The following is an 11,812-nucleotide window of genomic DNA, read 5'->3' as shown; positions in this document are numbered from 1 at the left end:
GAATGGAAGTCTACTGAAAATCTACCTTTTTTCAAATTAAGTTGGTAGGAAGAATCCTGCTGATTCATTAAATTCAAATCTAAGCTTACATTCATATTGTAACTAAAATCTATTACCAATCCATTACGCTGTTGCAAATAAAGTATACAGGTTGTCCTCAACTTGTGATCACAATTGCGACCAGAATTTTTGTTGCTAACAATATGGACATTAAATGAGTCATTGTGTGACTTGGACCAATTCAGCTTCCCCACCAGACTTTGCTTGTTAGAAGCCAGCTGGGAATGTCACAAATTGCAATCACATGAATGCAAGATACTGCAACTATCATAAATGAGAGCCATTGCCAGTTGCCAAGCATCTAAATTGCCATCATGTGACTGAGTGTACAATGGTCACAATTTCAAGGAGGAATTGTAAGCCACTTTTTCTGAGACCATCATTAACTATGAACTATAATTAAATAAACAATCATAAGTTGAGGACTTCCTGTAGTTGCTTCCCCTGAAAACTCCCATTGTGATAAAAGGAAATGTTAGATATTGATATAATTTGAAAGATGTTTTAAATGATAATGATTTCTATATAAAAACTATATGGTATTAACACAACAGAAAACACAGAATTTAACAAGAGCATTGTGAATATGTCACTAACTCTCCCAAAGCCTCTTTCAGTTAATGATTCAGCAGTCATGTCAATTAGTGCTTTGGGAAGTCTAATATAAGCAGAAAGAGAACAAACGAAAACTTTAGAGTAAAGACAATAGATTAGACAACTATAGGTAATAGGAAACTTTCATCATTAAGGACATGGTATGCAAAGCAAAGCAATAATAAGCAACTTTTTATCATGTCATTCATTACAACAAAAACATTGATTTGATGCACTTGTTTGTTTAATAACTCAAACCTCAACAGCAAGCTATACCTCTTACAATTTCAAAGTCACACAATAAAAAAATATCAGTTGCTTTATACTTCAAATAATTCAAATGAGAAACACAACCTACTGTAAAGGCAGGATTCTATTTGGGAACTAACCGAAATTAATCAAGTTTCCACCATCCGTGTGTTTTTATAAATCATTTTAAGTATCATGCTTTCAGAGCTCAGTATTCCTAGATTTCCTATTGGACTATATGTTGACTTTAGCATATGATCTCAGTTTGTTACACTAACAAGAAAATCATAAAGTTGTGGTTTTAAAAATACTTTGTTTAAAAAGATTATAAGTAAATCAAAATGCTCATAAGAATTAATGCTGAACTAATTAACAAACTCAATGTAATTTGCTGGAAGCATTCCAGTTTTCCCAGTTCTCTGAACTGTACCATACATCCAACCATCATCAATTGGTTGTACATTGATGATGTAGTCACCATCTCTGAAGGAAACTTCATCTTCATCTTGGGCACTATAGTCATACATAGCTCTATAAGTTCTCTGTTAAAAAAAATAGAGGAAAGTCCATTAAACAAACTCCACTGGAAGCAGGGGTGAAATGCAAATTTTGTTCCTACCGGTTCTATGGGCATGGCTTGGTGGGTATGGCAGGGGAAGGATATTGCAAAATCTCCATTCCCAACCTACTCTAGGGCCAGCCAGAGGTGGTATTTGCCAGTTCTCTGAACTACTCAAAATTTCCACTGCGGGTTCTCAAGAACCTGTTAGAATCTACTGGATTTCACCCCTGATTGGAAGGCAGCTACTGGACCAGTTAATTTGACAATTTCTATAAGACAGATATCCATCTATCTACAAACCATCCATCTAAAAACTTTATGTGACTACAATTGCTGGCTGAATAAATCTGCAGGCATTCTCAATGTATTTTAAAAAATAAATCTGTAATCATACAGGGATGTCCATAATTGTAGTCAAAAAATGTCAAGGTGGTAGGCACAATCATGTGATCAAATGGCCATCTTGACTTTTTTATTTCCTTCTTGCAGACACCCATGTAATAAGAAAACACATTAGTTTGTAGTATCTCTTTATACTTAATTTGAAATTTGTATCCTGGCAACTTTTTAAGGTATCAAATATAGCAAAAGTATCTTTAAATATGCTTTGATTTAATACTTACCAAGCTAGCTGAATGTGGCTGTGAATGCATTGATCTCATAGATGACACACTAGTCTGATGCATGTAACCATATCCTTGGGGCTGATTTTGTTGGTAGGCCCCAGGAAGCACAGGGGCTGAATGGGAAATAAATAAAACTATATTACTACTTCATGCCAAGATAACTGCATGACAATTTGCTCTCCGAGTAGGAACTGAAATAAGTTGCTGAAACTTTTGTGTTATAAATATTTATTTTAAACAATAAAAACAGATGCTTTGGAAACCGTATTATCCATGCTTGCATGCATAGAAAGACAGGCACAAATTTAGATTCAAGGAACAGTGCAAGGTCAGAACAAATTTTCAGGATTATATTCCCATGCTCTGTTTTTACAGCTGATAAAGGAAATAGCATACAATGGCCTATGTTTTAAAGTAATATTCAGGAATTTCAAAAAAGATCCCAATATTGGATACAGTCACATGGTGACTCATTTAACAATCACCATGCTTTATGATTGTAATTCTGATCTCAATTACATTGGTAAATCATTCATATTGCACATTATTCATACACAAGTAGATTACTTCAGTGCTGTCCACTTCTAACTCAGTGGGAACATATTACTCCTCCTCACTTTGGGGCCCCAATAAAATTGAAATTTTATTTCAAAATAAAAAATCAAACTTCCAATGAATTTTTTTAAGCAAATAACCTATTTATTAACTAGAAACCCAAGGGGCAAAAGAAAAAGAATCTAAAACAAAAAAAGAGAATTGCTCAAATGCTTTTTTAAAGAATGGTGTGTGCATAATGGAGACTAAGTTTAGCATAAATAATACTTTTCTGGGATTATCTGATATGAGATGATGAGTTAAGCAATAAACTTAATTGCTCTATCATATAATACATATTGCTTGTACAAAGCTGTGGAGCCACTACTACTTTTAGTCCCACATGCATAGCCTGTATATTGTCTAATCCATTATTTCTCAACATTGACAACTGTAAAGTGAGTAATCTTCAATTCCCAGAGTTCCTTAATCATCTGGCTGGGGATGAATCATCTTCAATTCCCAGAATTCCTTAATCATCTTCTGAGAGTGGAAGACCACATGTCTTAAAGTTGTTGGGGTTGAGAAACATTGGTCTAAACCATTAATTTTAAACAGTTAGTGACAGCTTGCAAATTAGGTAAATTAAGAAACCCTATGTTATTTTCTTCTTTCCAGATGCCTGAATTTATCTTTATAAGAATGGGGAGCAAGAAAGAAGGTAACATTTTTAATTATTTATTTCATTAGCATCCCACCAGCCTTCTATCATGGCAATTAAGGGGCTATATATATAGATTATCATCCAGGCACTGGTCTGTATGTCCTGCTATGTCATCACACTTCAGAACCAGAGAAAGAAGTGTAAAATAAGAAACTGAAACATAATCTTTTTTGACACATTATGCAAAAATAATCTCCTTTAATAAATCCAGAATACTAGAAAAGAAGGAAAATGCAAAAAGCAATGGATGGACTCATATCAATGAGAGAGTTGTACCGCTGGAAGATATAAAGCTGCTAATTCTGGAGAAGTTCTATCAATGAGGTCGCTAAGTATTCATGATGACATATAAACAATAATATTTTAAATTAGGGGTCTCCAACCTTGGCAACTTTAAGAGTTGTGGACTTTACTTCAACTCCCAGAATTCCTCAGCCAGCTTTGCTGGCTGAGGAATTCTGAGAGTTGAAGTCCACAAGTCTTAAAGTTGCCAAGGTTGGAGAGCCTTGTTTTAAATAATGAAACATTATTATTATTATTATTATTATTATTATTATTGTTGTTGTTGTTGTTGTTGTTGTTGTTGTTATTATTATTATTATTATTATTATTATTATTTATTATTATTATTTATTAGACTTTTATACCGCCCTTCTCCCGAAGGACTCAGGGTGGTGTATAGCCAAGTAAAACAACATAAACATAGACAAAAGTTAAAAAACATATTAAAAAACTGATTATAAAATGGGCAATTAGAATTAAAACTAAGGTAAAACCATCCTAAAAAACCCCTTAAAAATTTCATCAAGCTAGCCCTGCACGGTGGAATAAAAAGGTCTTGAGCTCGCGTTTAAAAGACCGGAGGTCGGGGAGTTGACGTAACCCCGGAGGCAACTCATTCCATAGGGCTGGAGCCCCACAGAGTAGGCCCTCCCCCTGGGGGCCACCAGTCGACATTGTTTGACTGACGGCACCCTGAGGAGGCCCTCCCTATGGGAGCACACAGGCCAATGGGAGGCTATAGGTGGCAGTAGGCAGTCCCGTAAATAACCCGGTCCTGTGCCATGGAGTGCTTTAAAGGTAATAACCAACACCTTGAATTGCACCCGGAAGACCACTGGCAACCAGTGCAGGCTGCGCAGGAGAGGTGTTATATGGGAGCATCGCGGTGCCCCTTCTATTACCCGTGCAGCATGTTTTTAAATAAGTAAAAACATATTTACTTGACATTGAAATATTTCCTGAAATGGAAAAGAATTAAAATTTACCTTTATTTTCTTCTGAAGTTAGAATCAAATGTATACAGAAATTAAAATTTCCTTTAAGAGACCCAGTGCTCATTTTTAATGTAAAGCTAGAAGCAGATTAAAAAATTATTTTGTGACCTTTTCAATTTTTGGTATAACTGTTTATACCTTGTGGAATGATCTGCCGGTGGGACTCCGTCTTCTCCCTGATCTTCGGACCTTTAAGCGCGAGCTCAAGACCTTCTTTTTTCATCAAGCGGGGCTGGCCTGATTGATTTTAATACTGTGGGTTTTTATTGGGCTTTTAACAGGGGTTTTATTCTATTTTGTAATTTTCTTACTTAATATTTTTAACATACAGCGATCGAATTAGATTTTTAAACTGGATATTGTATTTTAAAAAATTTTTGGATTATTGGTGTTTTATTTGCTGTACACCGCCCTGAGTCTTCGGAGAAGGGCGGTATAAAAATTTGAAAAATAAATAAATAAATAAATAAAGAAATAAAGAAATAAATAAATAAATAAATATTACACACTTATACATATAAGTATGGTAGTGTGTGTAGAATTGGTCTTGTTATATATACATATAAAAACATTAAAACATGGTACAGCAACCATGAAAATCTTGGAAACGATATTCAAATGTAATGTTGTATTTAAACCCATGATGATCGGAATTATGCAAGCTATGACAGTTTCTGTGAGGTTATAAGGAAGTGAAAGTTGGACTTTGAAGAAGCAGGATAGGAAGAGTATTGATGTTTTTGAAGTTTGATGTTGGAGAAGATTCCTGTGCATAACATGGATAGCCAAGAAAACAAGCAAATGGATCAATGAACAATCAACCTAGAGTTCTCACACAAAGCACAAATGACCAGACTCAAATTATCCTACTTCAGACACATTATGCAAAGATCTGGCTTTCTAAAGCAGACTCTAATCCTGGGAAAGGCAGAAGGAAAGAGATGAAAAGGAAGCCAGCAGCAAGGTTATAGTAGCAATGACTCCACCATTGAAAGATCTGAAAAATTTGTTTAGGACAAATTGTCATAGAGAAAATTGTGTGGCACTAAGATTCAACATTGATTTGATGGCACATAATCAATATACATTGCTACAGATTGAAAGATATTATAGTGCAACATTTCCCTTAATCATTAAGAGGATCTCTTCAGGTATAACAATTTAATTTTTCTGTGTATCCAAAGACAATTTAAAAGTACTTTTTGGATCAATTCATTGATTACCACATCTAATCCTCCTTCTACTAGATGGAGATAGATGCAGTTGAAACAGAGCTAGAGACTTACTCTCCCACCCCAATAATTGATGAATTCTCAAATTATCAGTTTACTTCCAAATGCAATTATGGATCCTAAAGCCCAAAATAATTTGGCACATCCAGATTCTGCATGAATCCAGATGACTAGTCAGGAAAGTTACAACCCCACACCATCCAAATTCACCACTACTCCACTCTTTGAAGACCAGTTAGTAGAAAGACCAGAAGCAAACCTTTGAGTTACTCCCATTTTGTGCAATCAGATTCATGTGACTTTCAGTTCTCAGACAGACTTTTGCCATCCTTGTTACTAGATTTTGTTTCATACTAGTTTTATTTATTTTTTACCAAGGGTGATTAATTGGTTGGTTGGTTGATTGGTTGGTTGGTTGATTGGTTGGTTCAGACAGTATCTTTGGAATGAATACTATTTTACTGTTAACCATATTACCTGCTAGGTAGCCAAAACATGGGATAAAATATTTCTGGTAATATTTTAGATAATATAATATTTCAGTTTTTTCCCCCAGTTCAATTCTTCTCATATAATAGTTCTTCAGCCTTTTTGTATTAATTCGTAGTAAGAAATGCTTCTCAAAAATCTTGCCTTCCATGTGCGTTTTATTTACAACATTGATGCTTTATAAAATTCAATTCTGAATGGAAATAATACGTATGCTTGGACTATACATTGGAAAAATTGAGAAAAAAAATAGGAACTATGGTAAATTAATCTAACATGTTAAGAGTACTTTTCTCAGATTTCATACTTTGGAACTATAGTGATTTGACTGTTCTTGCCACCTGCAGTATAAAAGGAAATGTTCTAAGCAAGAAAAGTTCTTTTCAGCCCAACACATTTATTTTAACACTTGATTTTTTTTTACAAAGAAAAAAACTCACAAACCCAAAACATAAAAAATATACATTACAAATAAAAAAAAAAACAGCTGTCTGCTAGTAATAGGAGTATTAAAGTTATTCCATTCTAAAACTGAAAATGGAGATGGCAAAGCATCGTTTAAATGATCTGGAAATACAATCAAGTAGAACAGAACATTGTAATGAATATTTCATGGACATATTTAAAGGTAATGCAAAACCCACTTTAAAGCTCAGACAAACAACAATATGCATACTTATTAGTGCCCCATGTATATTCATTTATGGAAATATGGCTTCATTTTGAACACTTGCAGGCTTGATTCACTGAGCTGGGACACTTTTCTGTTCATACATATCACTAATCCCATAAACACATTAACAGAAAAGAGAAAGTTAAACTATCAGTCCAAAATATGTAAATATATAGCCTCGTAAGATCTATCTGAGAATTTTTATTTCACTTTTCAATCTAACTTTGGGGTAATAATCAGCTGACAAACAGGTGACAGCACATAGGAAGATAAGAAGGGCCAAATCTAGTTACCACCTGGATGGAAGACAAGAAAAATCTCAGAAACATAACATAACAGAACATAACAGAAGAAAGTAAGAGCAGCCACTTTGATATCAAGACAAGTCAACTTGAAGATGACTTTACTATTACCAATATTTTACTTTTATCATATTGGTTAATGGGTTGAAATGTCTCAGTTGCCTCTTTGGTGCAGAATTGGAGAGACTAGACCTGTGGTTGACAGCATAAAGAAGCACATGGATAATCCTTGACTTATGACTGGTCGCTTAGCAAAATTACAACAGACCTATTTTGGAGTTACTTATGACCTGGATTCAAAGTTCCAACAGTCAAGTTCCCCACCCCATAATCACATGAACAAAGTTCAAGGGTTAGCATTTATGGTAATTTGCACAGTCCCACGGTCATAGGACCGTCATAAAACAGATGACCACATAAATGCATCAATAGTCTGGTTTCTTTAATTTCCTCTCACAGATTGACTCCATGCTGGAATGCCTTTCCATTCCCCTTCTTTAGCCAATGGGTCCATCCCAGGTTTTCAGCAAAATGCTGCCCAAAGCAAACCATTGGTTCACTTAACAACTATGTTGTTTAACAAGGTTGGTGATCCACTTAATGACTGCCACAAAAAAGGTGGCAGTCACATTTTATGAACATCAGGACTTATGATCATGATGTGCAGGGTCCGTTACAGTTCTAAGTTGAGGACTATCTATCTTGGGAGGAACCATGTGATGCATCTGGGCCAGGCTCAGAGATCTAGTGTGATGTAATGGTTAAAATGCCATACTTGAAACATACTTGAAAGTAAAACAGCTTCTGATCCTCCCTCCATCAAAGAATTTCAATGAGTGACCAAGGGTCAGTCATCTTATCCACTTTATAAGGTTATCCAGAGAGAGAGAAAAGAGGAAGGGCTATGGCTAATGCCATTATCTCCTGAAGGAAAGGCAGGAGATAAATCTAATTAAATAATATTTCAGATTTCAAGGAGAGGCATATAGAATTTGACATGCCCTATTCTGAGTTCATACTGTAGCATTATGACTGAAAAATTTGCTTCACTTTTGCAAGAGGCTTCTTTCAAAACAGACATATTAAAACACTTTTGTGCATAAGGCTATACAAAGAAATAAAGTCAGGCCTGAGGGAGCAGCTTTGCCTATGGGAGAAACTTGGGAGAATGTTCAAAAGTCTGATTGGGGAGAGCCGTGAGAATAATGGTTCTTCGGTGATATGGAAGTGTAAAAATAAAAATCTAGGAACTTAGAACTAAGGAGAAATTTCCAGGGGTGAAATGCTCCCGGATCAGACCAGCTCGCGCAATCCGGTAGCGATGGCGGCGGCTGGTTCAGAGGACCAGTAGCAAAAATCCCTGGCTCCCGCCCCCCGCCTCTGCTGAGCCGCACCATCTGCAGAGGTTTTTTTTTTTAACTTTTAAAAGCCGGTTGTTTTGCTTCAGCCGAAACATGCCTTTAAAAGTAAAAAAAGCCTTTGAGGATCCTGCCCCTTAGCTGAGATTGGCAGAGACTTTAAACTTAAAAAAAAAAAATTTAAAGTCTCCTTTGGCAATCTCACCTGAGTTCCTCATCAGCAGAACTTTACTTGTACTCTTACTTGTAAAAAACAAGTTTTCTACAAGTAAGAGTAGAGATTCTAAGGCACTTACCTGATTACTGATGAAGGCATGGCTCTTTTTCCAGCCGGAAAGCAGTTTCACTTTCAGCCAGACAGAATCAATCGCTTAGCTAATCTATTTCCTCGGTGATCAACTGCTGGCTTTGCTGGCTGAGGAACTCTGGGATTTGAAGTCCACAATAAAATAAAATAAAATAAAATAAAATAAAATAAAATAAAATAAAATAAAATAAAATAAAATATTTGTGCAGCTTTCTGAGATTTGGTGTGTTTCTGTAGTGTTTCACTCTAACTACACAAACACACAAAATCTCAGAAAGCTGTATGTGGCATTTTGTGTGTGTGTGTGTGTATGTGTGAGTTGTATGTGTGTAAAGTGTGAAAGTTGGTTTTTGAGCTTTTTGTGGCTGTGTAAAGTGTGAAGTGCTTTTACATTGTGAGTCAGTTGTGTTGTGTTGTGTGTGTGTAAAGTGTGAAAGTTGGTTTTTGGTACCTCTTATTGTTTTTTATACTTCGTTAATTATTTTTATTATTTATTGTTATTAGCCACGCCCCCCAGTCATCTGACCATCAAGCCACACCCACCAATTAAGCCACGCCCACTGAACCAGTAGGGGAAATTTTTAGATTTCACCCCTGGAAATTTCCTGACAGTTAGAACAATTAATAAGTGGAAAAACTTGCCTGCAGAAGTTGTGAATGCTCCAACACTGGAAATTTTTAAGAAAATTTTGGATAACCATTTGTCTGAAGTGGTGTACGGTTTCCTGCCTAGGGGTTGGACTAGAAGACCTCCAAGGTCCCTTCCAACTCTGTTATTCTATTCTATTTCAACCATAATGATTGCATTCATTCATCCAGATGAGTGCAGTCCAACCAAAATACTGTGAAGAAGAATATGCAAAGTATTTTAATGTCAAATTGTTGTGATCTTGAAGCACCCCTATCTTGGAGATCTGAATAAAGCCAGAAATTGGAATAAATCCTACCGTAGTTACTTCAGTTGTTTCTGACTGTTTCAAGTGCAACATTTTTTGTTTGGTTTTCAGTGGTTTGTGTTGGCTTGTTGTTGTTGTTGTTGTTTTTATTTTTCCCAGTCAAGCCAGTATAGGAACTGGCTGCTGCTAGTTTAGACTAGATGGGATGATATGGGAAAGGAGAAGAAATGGCAATAAAATACAAAGACTGGTTCCAGATTATCTACTTTGTTATCGCTTTTTTAAAAAAATTCTTAGAATGTAGTACTTGCAGGCTACTTCTGTTGACTGCCAGCTGCCAACAGTTTGGCAGTTTGAGTCTCACCGGCTTGTGGTTGACTCAGCCTTCCATCCTTCCAAGGTTGGTAAAAGAGAACCCAGATTGTTGGAGGCAATATGCTGACTCTGTAAACTGCTTAGAGAGGCTGTAAAGCACTGTGAAGCGGTATATAAGTCTAAGTGCTATTGTTATTGCTATTGTGTATGTTGCATGTAAGTTGTACTGTGTGCTGTACACTCCAGACAAATAACAGAAGGGTGTGTTTGCATGCAATATTGTGCTTACTCAATATTAGAAATATTGATTAAATAGTTAAATGCAACTGGTTATTTTGGTTATTTTGGTTATTTTGATTGCTTTGTAGAATTTTGCTCTGTGCTTTCTGGACATGTTCTTGTAACCTGTTGATGCAGAGGAACACATTTAAAAAGCAAAATCTCTGTCACTTTGGGAGGATTTTGCTGAGCTTTGATTTAAATATATTTTTATTATTTATAAAATTTATTGGTCACCCAGCTTACCATAGGGTAAACCTGTGATTGCCCTTTGTGATCTTCCAATCAACCTCCAACAATTCACTTAATAAATGTGTGATTCCAAATAAAAACTTTCACCTTGCCTCCTATGAAGAGCTTCTATTCAGCCAAAATCCACAAAATCCACAAAAACGAACTTCCTTTCTCTCACAATCAGCCTCCAATCCACTTCCTCTCAGACGCCATTTCTTCCTTCACTAAGTTCAAGTGAGAAAAAGTTTTCCCCTTTTTTAAAAAGAAGTAGAAGTCAGCTCTCTCCTTGCTTCCCCAGTAATCGATCACTTGTATTTGTCCCGTCTGCTTTTAGTTATTCAAAACGGAATCAATTGAGCAGAAGTGGGCGTTTTCCTCTTGTCCTGCCTAATTAGCAGGATCGAGCCGAGTCTGGAGTAGGGCTGGGTTAGGCAGGCACCCCTCCGAGACTCTGCATAAGAAAGCAGAGCCCCTGGGGCAATCTTCTGCTATCCAGCCACTCTTGCTAATCTCTTTCACCCAGAGAAAAGCTTTGAAGCTGACTAACAGCTGTTCTCCGCTGTTTCACCACCTTTTACAGAATCTCAGTTCGGGACGCCATTCCAGACGTCCTCCGGGGAAAACGAAACCACCGGAAGCCTGAATAACTACAATGATTTGCTTAACAGCCATGGCAAAAAAGGTCATAAATTCAGGCATAACTCACTTGCTTAACAATAAAAAATTTGGTCCTAATTGCTGTCATAAGTCAAGGACTACCTCTATATATAAACATTTGCTAAAGTTTTATCTGAAAGTTACAAATAGACATAGAATCTGTTTCCTTTTTAGGGTTCATGTTTAGATTTTACGGCTTTAAAGATTTGCTTGAAAGTTTGCAGGAATGATCAAGTCTGTTCAAGTAAGTGTGTTTGTATCATAAATTAATCTGGTAAACTTGGTAATGGTAAAAATACCAATGGCAAACACCATTATTCTGTGAACGATTTCAAATTCAGTCAATAATTCTGCTTATTGATATAGGCAGTTAAATAACATAAGGTAGAGAATCCAAATCAGTAGTGAACAATCTATAACTGTACTTGAAAGCCACCAAGGTTT

The 11,812-nt window shown here is 36.0% G+C and overlaps 1 protein-coding gene across 1 annotated transcript in view; it reads right to left on the bottom strand.

Annotated features, from left to right (window-relative positions):
• Nucleotides 1–1,078: 1,078 nt before the first annotated feature.
• LOC131197631 (nebulette-like) overlaps nt 1,079–11,812 on the bottom strand; it is a 56,585-nt gene continuing 45,851 nt past the window's right edge. Inside the window, 2 exon segments of the mRNA XM_058181938.1 lie at nt 1,079–1,445; nt 2,089–2,204. Of these exon segments, the coding sequence (XP_058037921.1) occupies nt 1,269–1,445; nt 2,089–2,204 (293 nt within the window). The 3' untranslated portion in view covers nt 1,079–1,268.

The sequence above is a fragment of the Ahaetulla prasina genome, chromosome 4 (assembly GCF_028640845.1).
Source record: "Ahaetulla prasina isolate Xishuangbanna chromosome 4, ASM2864084v1, whole genome shotgun sequence".
Classification (NCBI taxonomy): domain Eukaryota; kingdom Metazoa; phylum Chordata; class Lepidosauria; order Squamata; family Colubridae; genus Ahaetulla; species Ahaetulla prasina.
Note: the sequence above shows the minus strand (reverse complement) of the source record. Positions and strands in the feature narration are given on the sequence as shown.